Source organism: Rattus norvegicus, chromosome 10 (assembly GCF_021556685.1).
Source record: "Rattus norvegicus strain SHRSP/BbbUtx chromosome 10, alternate assembly SHRSP_T2T, whole genome shotgun sequence".
In the NCBI taxonomy this organism is placed as follows: domain Eukaryota; kingdom Metazoa; phylum Chordata; class Mammalia; order Rodentia; family Muridae; genus Rattus; species Rattus norvegicus.
In genome coordinates this window covers 81,288,491-81,302,792 of record NC_141543.1, presented here as the reverse complement: position 1 = coordinate 81,302,792, position 14,302 = coordinate 81,288,491, and the positions used below count along the sequence as shown (strand labels likewise).

At 40.1% G+C, this 14,302-nt stretch overlaps 1 protein-coding gene across 12 annotated transcripts in view; it reads left to right on the top strand.

Annotated features, from left to right (window-relative positions):
* Positions 1 to 14,302, top strand: part of Stxbp4 (syntaxin binding protein 4) — a 159,257-nt gene that overhangs the window by 66,704 nt on the left and 78,251 nt on the right. For 8 of the 12 annotated variants that reach the window (XR_015630624.1, XR_015630623.1, XR_015630627.1 and 5 more), the window contains 1 exon segment: positions 4,793 to 4,858. The exons of the other annotated variants lie outside the window; for them this stretch is intronic. Coding sequence is in view for 4 of the 8 variants with exons in the window: in XM_087572133.1 (XP_087428259.1) it covers positions 4,793 to 4,858 (66 nt within the window). In the remaining 4 variants the exon portion in view is untranslated. 12 annotated transcript variants of the gene reach the window in all.

Below are 14,302 nucleotides of genomic sequence, written 5' to 3'. Positions count from 1 at the left end.
TCATTTTACCATAAAAATATGCATTTTAAATTATTTTGTTATATGAAGCTTTCTAGTTATTTAATTTAGATGTATTAGTATAAATTCTTTATTCAAAAAAGAAACACCATTTTCTTTTTTTTTTTGCAAATGTCATAATTTTATTCTTTCTGACTTAAGAAAACTCTATTTTATAAATGCATGTCTATGCTTGGGTTAGTATCAGTCTGAGTGTCTATGTCTAGATAGACAGACAGATTACAGACCAAATTCTGTTCATTGATTTATCTGTTAAGGATGAAAAGTTGGTTCTGAATCTTAGATTATACAATTAGTGCTGAAATAAATATAGATTTGCAAATATTTCTGTGGTATACCCCTTCAGTTTTACATTCAGGAGTGGTATAACTGAACCACATGGTAGTCCTGGGGTTTTTTTTTTTTTTGTTTTTTTTTTTTTGGTTTTTGTTATTGTTGTTTGATTATTTTTTTATTTGTTTTTTTTGGGGGGGTCGTTTGGTTTTTTTTTCCATCTTTACTAAATTGGGTATTTCTTACTTATATTTCAACTGTTGTTCCCTTTCCTGGTTTCCAGGCCAACATCCCCCTATCCTCTCCCCCTCCCCTTCTAGATGGGTGTTCCCCTCCCAATCCTCCCCCCATTGCCACCCTCCCCCCAACAATCATGTTCACTGGGGGTTCAGTCTTGGCAGGACCAAGGGCTTCCCCTTCCACTGGTGCCCTTACTAGGCTATTCATTGCTACCTATGAGGTTGGAGCCCAGGGTCAGTCCATGTATAGTCTTTGGATAGTGGCTTAGTCCCTGGAAGCTCTGGTTGTTGGCATTGTTGTTCATATGGGGTCTCAAGCCCCTTCAGCTCTTTCAGTCCTTTCTTTGATTCCTTCAACGTGGGTCCCGTTCTCAGTTCAGTGGTTTGCTGCTGGCATCCACCTATATATTTGCCATATTCTGGCTGTCTCTCTCAGGAGAGATCTACATCCGGTTCCTGTCAGCCTGCACTTCTTTGCTTCATCCATCTTATCTAGATTGGTGGCTGTATATGTGTGGGCCACATGTGGGGCAGGCTCTGAATGGGTGTTCCTTCTGTGTCTGTTTTAATCTTTACCTCCCTATCCCCTCCCAAGGGTATTCTTGTTCCCCTTTTAAAGAAGGAGTGAAGCATTCACATTTTGGTCATCCTTCTTGAGTTTCATGTGTTCTGTGCATCTAGGGAAATTTGAGCAGTTAGGCTAATAGCCACTTATCAATGAGTGCATACCATGTGTGTTTTTCTGTGATTGTGTTACCTCACTCAGGATGATATTTTCCAGTTCCATCCATTTGTCTATGAATTTCATGAAGTCATTGTTTTTAATAGCTGAGTAGTACTCCATTGTGTAGATGTACCACATTTTCTGTATCCATTCCTCTGTTGAAGGGCATCTGGGTTCTTTCCAGCTTCTGGCTATTATAAATAAGGCTGCTATGAACATAGTGGAGCATGTGTCTTTGTTATATGTTGGAGCATCTTTTGGGTATATGCCCAAGAGAGGTATAGCTGGGTCCTCAGGTAGTGCAGTGTCCAATTTTCTGAGGAACCTCACCATTTTCTTTCTACTGTTTCTTCTTTATAATGCTAGCTTTTACACAAAGCCAATATTAAAAATTTCTAGCATATCCTGTCAGATTTCCTGACAGCCCAAACAAACCACATTTAAAAAAATAAGTTTATATGTGTGTAGGGGCCAGAGACACATGGGAACTACTTACCTTCCTCTGTATTTAATTATAAGTCTAAAACTACTCCATAAAGTGATTTCTTAAATAGTTAAAAGGAAGCTTATTGTGTTAACCCATGCATAACTTAGTTCTTATAGACCCATTTTATTACAGCTGGGCATGTTACAGTTTTGCATGGTTCAGATTGAGTCGTGGACAGTTTCTCCACAGCTCTTACACGTCTTCCATGATAGAGATCCACTGTATCAGCTAGTTTTCACCAGCAGGGTTTTAACCAGTTCTCTGGTAATGGATATTTAGGTGATCTTCAGTGTTCAATTATCAAGAGTAACTCCAGGGCCTACAGAGATGGCTTAGTAGTTATAAGAACTTGCTCCTAGTTCAGAGGACATGAATTAGGTCCCAGCAGCAGACTGAGCATGGGGACCCCAATGGAGGAGTTAGAGAAAGAACTGAAGAAGCTGAAGGGGTTTGCAACCTTATAGGAATAACAATACCAACCAACCAGAGCTCCCAGGAACCAAATCACCAACCAAAGAGTACACATGGAGGGACCCATGGCTCCAGCCACATATGTAGCAGAAGATGGCCTTGTTGGGCATCAATGGGAAGAGAAAGAAGCCTTTGGTCCTGTGAAAGATCGTTTCCCGGTGTAGGGGAATGCCAGGGTGTTGAGGTGGAAGTAAATGGGTGGGAGGGGGAGCATTCTCATAGAAGCAAGGAGGGGGAAACCGCGAAAAGGGATAACATTTGAAATGTAAATACATAAAATATCCAATTAAAAAAATAACTCCAGGGCCTACAGAGATGGCCCAGCAGTTATAAGAACTTGCTCCTAGTCCAAAGGGTGTGCGTTAGGTCCCAGCATTCACATCAGATGGCCTGTACTTTACTATACTCCAACTCCCAGGCGTTCAACACCATCTTCTGGCCTCCAAGGACACTGCACATATGTGACATATACACAATAGACACACATATGAAAGTGAAAATAAGTCTTAGTAACTTTGTGGGTGTGTGGCTAGGCAGTTGTGAAAATTCACACTAAATTTGAGAAAATGGAATTGCAATATTAAAGTGTCCTGATGTAAAACATTCTGTATATTTCTCCAAGTTTTGTTTCATAAGGCTTTGGTAATTCATATTCCTTCCAAATATAAGTGAACTTCCCACAAATATGGTTATATTTTATAATTCTGAAATTCACCACCTTTCCGTACGTTGGCATAGCTAGATGAAAATACAGAATTCACTTACAAAGCTGTTGGTGTCTTGCGAGTATCTCAGAACCACGCTGCAGTGTTGGTCACGGCGGTCAGACTATTTCCTATGTGCTTCATCTTTACACCACGTCCACCATGTCGGGGGGCAGGGAGTCTCACATATTTTTCATTTCCCTACAGTTTTTCACTGCTGGATTTAATGATATGTTTTGAGTTTTATTTGAATGTCAATATTAATTGCCAGAATTCTAATTTAAAATTGTGTAAGCCATGCTCATGTAACATTTAAACAAGGGGCCCCTGAGGAGCCATTCAATCAAGATCACCTTTCAAGTTCATGAACTGTAATTGAGCACATTTTAATGTTGCAAAACCTAAAGTCCCAGAATAAAAAAGACTCTGCTTTAAATTCCCTCTACATTGATTTTTTCCCCTCTGAGATTCATGTATTTTTAAAGATTCATAAGGGCTGCAGGGGTGTCCCGGCTCTTAACAGGACTTGTTATTCTTATAGAGAATCCAGGTTCTGTCCCCAGCACTCACATGATGGCTCAAACCATCCATAACTCCAGTTCCAGGGGATCCAATGCCTTCTTCTGAGTGACCCCTGTGGGCACCAAGCATCCATGTGGTGCACACACACGTGTGGATCAAACACTCATACACCTCAAATAAAATGAATGAATTTAATTTAACAATCAAAAGTTGTATAAATAGTATATTAAGCAGTAAATATTTTTCTTGAGGTAATGTTACATTTTCAGTTATTCTGCCTTTTTTTGTTACAGACATCTACATACACATGGAAACACACACACAGACATGGACACACACACACACACACACACACACACGGACACACACACACGGACACACAGAGCAGCAGAGCTTGTTAAGTGCAGACCATAGAGTAGAAATGGTCAGCTCTCACTCATCATCAGCCTATGACAGCTTTGGTCTCACTTGAGGTACAGATGAGTAATTTTAGGCCTCTGGCTAATGCGTATTTTGCTGAAGTGATCCTTAGTAGTGCCTTGTGAACTGTTTAACCCAAACTGCAACGGCCCCTGCTCTTCAGAGAAGAGTGGAAACGGATGCTTGCCCTGTGTACAGGTGCACACATGAACAGAGTAGAACACCATGAGTGCAGGAGGCTGGCAGGGTAGAGCAGAGAGGGTGGAATCATCCCAGACATCAGGGTCCTTCCTCTCTAAGTCATGACGCTGCCATGAGTCTTCAGCACTCTATTTAAGGTCCCAGGAACCCTGTTCATGACTTCAGTAATGGCCCTGGTTCACTGAGCATTTCTGACTGCACCACTCAACAAGGTGGGCCATCTCAGACTTCATGCTGGGTTTAATTTTAGGTTCAAAGATGATCATATTTTCCTTTTGCCCATATTCAAGTATATACTTCATATTTTGGCTGTAATAGTTCTATCCTTTTTTGAATAATTGTTCAAAAATGGACAAATATTACATTGGGAAGCTAAGAGTCGACCCAATCTTTCTTTGCTTTGATTGATTAAAGCTTTTTCGTGTCTGATTCAGAATAAGACTATTCAATCTGGTAGCTCTTTGGTAATGACGGCTGTCGCCCACATTTAGTTGTGCTTTACCCACTTCAGTCCTGACTGACTTCATCTGGAGCTCAGAATTTGGCATTTTTTTATAAGGTAATACACAGTTAGCTTTGGATGACTGACCACAAGTGAGTGACATGTAAAGCCAGGAAAATAACTAGAGATTTTTAGTACTTTGATGTTTGGAGAATAAACTTTGAAACGGGACTGGAAATCATTCCTGGTGTCACAATGACATGCTACTCATTCAGTGGTTTTCAAACACAGGAGAAATTACTCGAATCAGAGAAGCACAGGAAACAGTTGATAGAAGAACTCCAGAATGTGAAACAGGTAAGTCGCGTTGGATTAGGGGATGCATGGATGGTGGGGTGCATGGGGTACGGTGCACGAGAGTGTCTGTGAACCCTTTGTGTGTGAAGGTGTGTGAGGCAGACCTATAAAGCAGTATTGCTTCATCCTATCTCAGAATCTGCTACTGCAGACAGCACAGGAGGAAACTGTAGAGCTCTTAAAAATGAGCATTTGGAGTTTATAAATATACTGGGGTCCTGCTCGATTAATCAAACAGATTTAAAATTCTGAAAGGGCTTCCAGGAACCAAAATGACCAATCTCGTTGCTTTTCTATTATTCTCTTTCATTTCCCTTCTGTTTTCACTTTCTTTTGTTATATATGCCTCAAGATTTTATTAAAGAAAAACAAAGCAAGCACTTCTCCCCCAAATGCAGAACACGACATTGCTGTCCTAGGTGCTCATGGTAAAGAATTGAGAATGTCCTCTCACTTTGCATGGTCTTCTCCAGATTGCAGTAGATTTGACAATACAAACAGCATTGTGAAAAAGTAAAAGCATGGACAGGGAGTGCACTCTGAATGCAGCCGTAGTGCCTGTGGAAGCCTGTTAGAGATCAGTGCTGGATGTGTGCTTCTCAACCCCCTCACACTGTCCTCACAGAAAGCATCATATTGGCCAAGAAAGCAAACAGAGCCCTCCATCTGATGGTCACAGAGACCAGAACAAACCTCTGTAGTAAGTAGAACACATAATTCTCAGAGTAAGTCCTAAAGCTGGCCTGCTATTGCATCCCAGGACCGAGTACAGGCTTGAAAGACTCTGAAAGAAGGAAAGAGAAACACGAATCTAGTGAAACAAGTGAAATCATTACCAGAAATAAAGTCTAATGATTAATGCCAAAATTCTGGCCATTGACCAGGACTTGATGACACTCAGCCAGGATCCTAAAGTGTGTGCACCCAGAAATCGCAGCCTCTGAGAATCAGTGCTTTGTGGGAAAAGTCGGATAAATTAGAATCTGCAGACTCCCCTGCAACCAAGCAGTGATAGAACAGCAAGAAGAAAGTGAAAGGTCTTAGAGAAAGAGAAGACATCGCTTTGTCCACTTCTCCAGCAGTAATACGACTCATGGTGCCCCTATGCAGAAGAGGGTGGTCCTGGCCTAAACCTTTTTATAAAATAGTGTTTTAAATCTGAAAAACATTCCCATCATTATCAGCTGCAAAAGATCATGTGACTTAGTGTTTCCATTTTGGTGAAAGTGTGTACAGCAAGTAATAGCAAAGCAGAAAACAAGTGTAACATAACACTCCACATTCAACCGAAGGTTCTCAGTAAGTACTGGGGGATAAGAGAAATATGCCTCAATTCTGAAAGGAAACAACTAAAGACTAGGGCCAGTGAGATGGCTCATGGAGTAAAGGTGCTTGCTACCATTTGTCACCAGTTAGTACAGAAATATAAATGGAAAGTAAACTGACAAGAATTATATTCAGGTGCACAAGAAACAAGAAAATAAGTTGCAGAATTTCTTGAAGAAAACAGTCAGAACAAGAAAACAGTAAAGTTAAGAATATCATCCAACCAAATTTTTGAGAATAGAAGACTTGCATCTAATTCGAGCCTCTCTGAGAATCTAAAACCTCCACACACCATCATATGTAGAGTCCCAGTAAGATGACAGATCTCAGGGCTGAGAAGTAAGTTCAGCTATGCCTGGATCTGACGTTGATAGAGCCATACCATGAGCAGCTGTCTGACAAGGACTTTTGTGCCTGCATCTGGATGAACCAGGCCATCAAAGCATTAATCACAGTCATGAGTGGTGCACTGTAGAATAATGACAGCTCATGAGCCTGCACCATGTGTAATTACATTACTCACTAATGGGGTAGAGGCGCGCTCCGGATCATGGTGATTGTCGAATGCAGACTGGAAACATCATAGTTGCTGCTAGATTTGGAAAGAAGCATTTTGAATGTTTTAGTAAGGATTGAATTAGGAACAAATTAAGATGCTAAATTTAGGAGGAAAATTTAATGAACAAGATATCTACATAGTTATGTAGTTTAGAAGTGACTCTATAAACCACTGCTAATTATAACAGAGAAATAGTAATTATGTAGTGGAAAATTGAGAAAACAGTTTGATGCTAAAAGTTGTCCTCACCAATGAAGAAGTCATTGTTACTTGAAATGTGATGCCCTGAAAAGGACACAGTGTCATCTCTGCCGCCCTGACTGAGAGTTCATAGCCTGAGTCTAACCGTGGAGGGCATCTGGAGTCTGGTAAAGTGCTGGACGTTAAAGGAGATAAGAGACAGAAAATATAAAGAAATACTTGACCCTGGGCTAAATCCCGTATGGCGGTTGGGATAAATCTGGAATGCAGAAGGTAGATCAGATCAATGAAAGTGTTGAAACTCCTAATAGAATTACTTATGGTAATATCCTTATTAGGAATACCATTGCACTTAATAATGGGTTATGATATATGTACCTTGCTCTCACGTGGTAAAGGAACTCTGTGGATGCATTTGAGATACATAACATACACACACATGTCTGAATATAGAGTAGATTGAGACTATGTAATGTCTTAGCACAGCTCCTAAGTATCCATGCATTATAGGAATTCCTTAACTCTCACTCATGATATGTTGGCCAGAGGTTGACTGTGGGGTGTTTGCTAAATCTGTGTGTAGGATATGAGAACATTCTTCACCTTTTCTTTCTGATCAAAATGTTTTATTTACTTTATGAGTATGAGTCTCGGCCAGCATGTGCATATATGTTCACCTCATGCATACTTATTGTCTAAGAAGGTCAGAAGAGGCTCTGGATCCCCTGAATCTGGAGTTATGGATGGTTATGAGCTGCCATGTGTTGGCAAAAACAAATCTGGGTCGTCTTTGAGAGCAGCAAGTGCTCTTAGTCAGGGAGACATCTCCCCAGCCTCTCTTAATGTTATCTTATACATATAAAACTGTGAAGTCCTCTTTAGTTCAGTCAAGTTCTCAGACTTTTGTTTTGAGATAGCCTTAATCTGTAGCCCAGGCTAGCCTCAAACTTATGACTAATCTCCCACCTCAGCCTCCAAAGTGATAGAATCACAGTTCAGTATCCCCTTTTGTTTTAATTTTTAATTAAAGTGTGTCTGTGTCTGTGTCTTCTGAATGCAATCAATTCATGTCATCAGGCTTAGCCATGAGTATCTTTACCCACTGGGCCACCTGACCTAATTTTATTGACTATTTGGTTGTTGTGTCTTAAGTTCTTTTACTTCTATGTCCTCAGCACCTGCACCTTCAGTATGCTTTCCATTTCAGTGTTTCTTTGTGTTCTGAAAGTGTGATGTATGGATCTTCATAGTTAAATTGTATTTGTAAAGCAAATTAGAGGATGCTTTCACTACATTTAATTAAAATGTTGTTTTCCTAAATTCTTGGGTTGAATACCAATGGTTTGATGCAATCGTTACATTAAGGCTGACATAAGTCTAAGCAAGAAAGGAAGGAGGAAATAAAGTGTTGGGAAAACTACTGTCTTTTCCCAGCAATACCTACCCTTTCCACACAAGACTTTCCTATAAATAATTATTTTCCCTTATTCAAATAACAGTCAGGTCTATACTAATAAATCTTCTGTATCAGAACTTAATATTGAGTCAGGAGGAAGTCAGAGATGAAGCTGTATGTGAAGAGTAGTGACTCGTCCTCTTCTCTGGTGGATGAATGTCAGGAGCGTAAGTGTAGAAGAGAAAGTGCTCCTAGCCTAACATCTGCACTAGACCATGTAGGTTTGTACCCTACCCTTCGTCACGATAGTTGTTGACCTCCGGAAGCCACATTTACTTTCCTAAGCCTCCATTTGATAATAGGTTCCTTCCCAAGAATGCCATAAGACTTGCGTGACATAAAGTCCATACACTGTGTTGTATATCGTCCGTAGTAAACACTCAAGTATTCATATGACTGTTGGAAGGCACAAAAGAAGTGACTTTTAGCCATTTAGTTTGGAGGGCAGTTGAAATTCCAAGTAAGGGATGAGGGAACTTGTCATATATTGGGAGGGTACACACTGGGCTAATAACAGTGTGAAAGTTGTATCTTAGCAGGGAAATGCATGTCTGTAAGGCCAGAGGCCATTTTGGTGTATTAGCTTTTCACTCTTTTTGTATCTTTGTGACTGATAAAGTAGTAATGTCTTTCCTATAATTGATGCTTAGAACTTCAGAGTTTAAGTGTGTTAACATTTTGTCAGCACTCGTGGGAAGCAGTAGTTATGTATTCCTGTAATGTCTTGACTATAATCACCCAAAAGCCAGGAACATGATAGAAACGTGGAGCTAAAGAGGACAGGAAATGCCATTTAAGTTGAAATTTTGAGGCCAAAGAATGTAGGCAGTTGAATGTCAAACTACAGGTTCAATGACCAACTGCCCCCAAGAGTATATGGCAAATGGGAAAAAAGAACACTTTACCACACCCGTAATTTGGAAACATTCTTTTACACTCCACATCCATCCTGTGGACCCTACAGAATTTGGGGTCCACTGAATTTTATTTTCACCTGAATGTTTATAACTACATTGCTTACCACTCTTTACCACTCTCACAGGTTCAAGCTAACATTATTTTCCTGATATTGTCAGCTTCCTTCCACCCCCGACCCACCTTACACAGTCCAATCTGAACGCTAGTTACAAGTATCCTTTTAAAATATAATGTAAAACTCTGTAGAACTTTCTGTCATATCTATGAGAAGCCCAAAATACAAATAATGGACGCCTTAAGTAAAGGTCAAAGCTGACAGGGGGTGGACAAGATCTGACATCTTGCCTGGGTCTTCACATTCTCCCTGTCCCCACAGACTTCTGTGCTTGCCTCACCTCCACCACTGTGTCTTCCCAGCCCTTTCTCTGTTCTTCCTACACCATCACCCTGCAGCCTGCCCTCACTGTAAGTGGAAGATTCTTGAGCATTAACATACTGTCATTAACATAGAGGGGACAGCTGCCTCTGATTTCAACAACAGCTGCCACAGACTAGGGGCTCAAATGTTTGGGGAAGTGAGGAAGGGGAGAAGGGAAAAATAAAAGATTAATTTAACATCAGATTTGGAAGTAAGTGAGGAGCAAATTATTCTCTATTTAAGAGTCTCTTATAGCACCGTCCAACAGAAATGTAAAGGCCACTTATGAACTGTTAAATTCTGTAGTAGCAGAAAGAAATAATAAAATTAAATATATTTAACCTATTACATTCAAAATATTTTGGCATGCAACAATATTAAAATTTTATTCATGAGATATTTTATCCTTTTGCACTGTATCATCACAATAATATTTGCACTTTTAGGATATCTTTATTATATTGAATTTTGACTGGAAATACTGAATCTATCTTTAAATATAATAAAATTTATGTGAAAATATAGATTCACATGCCCAAATTTCTCTAAACTCTAAAAACATTTCTTATAGCGGAGTTAAGTAACAAAATTTCTTAATATATGTATCCATTCTCACAAAACTAAGTTTTTTAGAATACGTTATCTTTTCATGGCTACATTTATTTAAAGATATTCAATATTTCTTTTCAGGGAAAGTATATACACTGATCATAGCCCTCAACAGCATCAGCCACAAAACGTATTTCAATATCATTTTAATTTTGAAGCCAATTGGTTTTAACACTTATCAATAACTGTGTTTTAATTTTTGATACAATGACAAAAATATAAACTAGTTATTGCTATATTGTTACAAATTTCAGTGGCATTTCAAGTTCTACTGTTTTCACACTTCATAAATCATATTTCCCTTTAAAAGTTTAATGCGAATTAGTTCATTCATATGCAGTGCGATATTAATGAGAAAAATGTAAATTGCACCATTGTTTTATTGTTGATTACTGTGTGATGAGGCTGAAACTGCCCATAGCAGTTTTTACACAGCGAGCATCAGAAAGCTAAGCACAAGTTGGTAGGGCTGTTACCATATGTATGTATCTTATGGTGTAATGAAATAATAAAACTCTTGTTTAAAAACATCAATAAATTCAATGTCTTGCTCTAACAAAGCTGGAATACCATCTGCTATAATAAAACTTGTTTTTCATTATCTAGCAGAAATTTTTCTTTTAGACATCTATTCTAAACATTCGAGGCTTTTTTCAGGCTAAAAACTAACATTTCATCAAAATTCGGAAGTTTTTTCAGTTAAAAGTTCATGAAATCTCAGTTAGAAATTCTCTTTTTACATCCCTTACCTGAAACTGTAGAAATGCGATTTTTTTGCATATTTAATTATGTTGATGACTTACATTGAAAGAGGGGTTTCCAAGGTGTGTGGGACTTTGTGAAATAATTAAAGAACTTCGTTTATATTTGCAAAATAGTTTTCCTATCATCTTATCATAACGAAAATTACCAGCTCAGTTTGAGGATGGCTTCCTACTGTGTGGAAACCAGAGCTGGTCCTTGGCTACCCTGGCTGCAAGTGTGGGGCATTAACTTCTGACTTGACCACTCAGCCCACTGGCTCTTTACCGATTCTTAACAGAAAACTATCTAGCAAATTCACTGTACACTTACAACATGTCTCACTATTGCTCAGTTTGTCTATGTTGAGAAAAATACTGCACTCCGAGTGTCTTTGTAAAATGTACACACATCATCTCTTTCCTGTCCTGGTCATATTGCTAGTCAATTTATTTTTTATCCTTAGAATATCCTAATTTTATTCCTCTTAATATTTGATGTATTCTTTGCACTTTCCTCCATGGACATCTCCACCCCTAACTCCCACCGCAGCACCTCCTTTACCCTCAAACTTGTCACCCCATCTCAGTGTCCTCTTCTGATTTTCTTTCCTTCTTTTCTCCATTTTTATGACCTGAGCCCAGTTAGTGCTGACTGCATGCTTGGTGGGTATGGGGTCCTGCACCTGCCGATGACCGCACTCTTGAAGAGTAATGATGTCACCTCCCTCAGCAGCCATCAGTTGCCAATAACTCCTTAGCTAGACCTAGGCCCCATGCACCCCTTCCTCATCCATGCCAAGGGTGCTACTGGCTGCCTTGATCTGCAGTCTTTGCACAGGGAGCCAGAGCTGCCCTGTGAGTGCAGTGGCCATGGCGTGTGCTGAAGACGGCATTTCCCAGCTCTCTTTGCCCTCCTTCAGCTCTTAAATTCACTGTGCTCCTCTTCAGTGGGTATTTCCTAAGCCTTAAGGGGTTAATACAGACCCTCTGTTTAAGGCTCTATAGTGACTGTATTCGCTGGAAAAGGTAGTTTGTCTAACAAGGTTCAAAGCAGCGCTAGCCTGTGCGTTTCAAACAAATATTTAGCAGCGGGGGTGGGGATTTAGCTCAGTGGTAGAGCGCTTGCCTAGGAAGCGCAAGGCCCTGGGTACGGTTCTCAGCCCTGGAGGGAAAAACAAAAAGACAAAATAATAAAACATCATAAATAAAAGGAAATACATTTAAGAAAATATTTAGCAGCAGTTTGACACAGTGTCCATTTAACAAAACAGAGTTAGTTCCCTCTAAGGCATTTGGCCTCCCCAGCCATGGATTTTGGCTTGGTTTGGGTTTTTTTGGTTTGTTTGGTTTGGTTTTTTTGTTTTGTTTTGTTTTGTTTGGTATTTTGTTTAGTTTTCCCAAATTTACATGAATTCCTCCTGTCCAGTGGTCTCACATGCAATCATATAGCAGGTGGCTGTGCCCATAACACTCATGCTCCTGTCGTAGCGGTAGGCATCCTGCCTGGCAGGTGGGTACTGTAGCATTTATGGTCTACCACTAGGCAGGATGGTACTCCTCTCTCAGCTACCTCACAGTGCCTTTCAGCACTGTGAATGTTCACCCACAGGGAGGAGTATCTAGATTAGTTTCAGCTTGGTTTCTCTGTGTCCTGCACCCAAAGGGTGTTGTGTCTTCATCGGAGGCAACTTAAGAGCTCGCTATGGTAGACAAGCAAGAACAATGGCAACAGCATGTGTTGTTTGTGGCAGGGGCTTCTGAGGTCTCTGACCGATAATTCATAGGGGAAGATCCTTCGTTAACTCTTTGCAGGACTTTACCTTACTCTAAAATGTTGGAGCAATCATAAAGAGCATCATGATTTCCCCTTTCAAAGGTGCTTTAGCTGTTTTAAATCATGGAAGCTCACTTACCTTTAGCGTAACGACCTAAAAGGAAAGCAATGAGTAACCGTAGGACCAGGGGGATGATGGGTAAACAGGAAGGGAAAGAGAGGGAAGACCCTAAAGAACAAACTGAAGCATCGGCATCCTTTTCAGCCCCTTGTTTTTCTTCAACCAGGGATTGCCATGAGACTTCTATTCTTGGTCCTGTATTTTTTTTTTAATATTTCATGCCCAAAAGAATAGCCCAGCCCTGCTGTTTAAAAATGACAACGACGCTTTCCCATGAAGTTATTATAGCTGTCACTTCCTTTTCCTTCAAGTTCTAACAACTTCTGACACGTAGGAACCGTTCCTGTAGCATCTCTCTTTGATCAACAACTTTGTCAAAACCACCCTCACACTCAAGTTGTTTTAAAATTGTCTTCTAAGGTAGTGTTATGACCCCAGGTAACAGGGAATTGGTGACTACTCTAGAGCCAAAATACCTAGCTTGTCTGAACCAGTCCTTGCTCTGATGGAATATGGGGAATTGTTTACTTGGCAACTTGACTAGGGTCAGATGAGTCCAGTTGTAGTTGCCTCGCCTGTGCAAAGCTTGTGCTGGTTTCAGCAGGGCATGAAACGGGTGATGAGACAGCAGGATTCTCTGGCACGGGCCTTGCCACAGCCCGCTGTTCTCAGCTCTGTCCTGCTTTGTGGGTGAAGCAAGAAAGACAACTTTGAAAACAAGTCAGATATCTCTAAGACAAACCCTAGTTACAGTCCCACTTCTGGGGCTTGTATCTCCTTTTGGTTTGAAAGAAACAATGACACCTCTAATTTTTATGTTTGGGTGGCCTCTAGATCTCTAATTCATTTTTGGCAATTTGAATGCCTAATAGTTTTCTAGAGCAATGCTAGTAATTATTCTGAAATACCATCTCATCATGAGGGGGAAAAAATAAAACACATACATTTGTTAAACGAATCCTTTCTATTCCAAAAGAATGCTGTTGTAAAACGGTCCCCATGTCAGCATGGTAACTTTTGCTTCCCATTAAAATCCTTTTACAGAAAGATGCCCCATGCTGGCCTTTTGAGGCCACCATCCCCTCCTTCCACCTACCCTCCTCATGCCTGACACCCACTAATCTATTGTTGAACTCAATTTTTGTCATTTGAAAAGACACACAAATGGAACCGTACAGCAAGCTGCATTTTGTAATGATCTATTTTCAGCCAGCTTAACTCCCTGGGATTCCCCCTGGATTGTCATATCGACCTACAGGTTGTTCGTTTTCGTTGATGAGAACATTATAAAACTAATTCTCCCTAAAGAAGATTGGTGG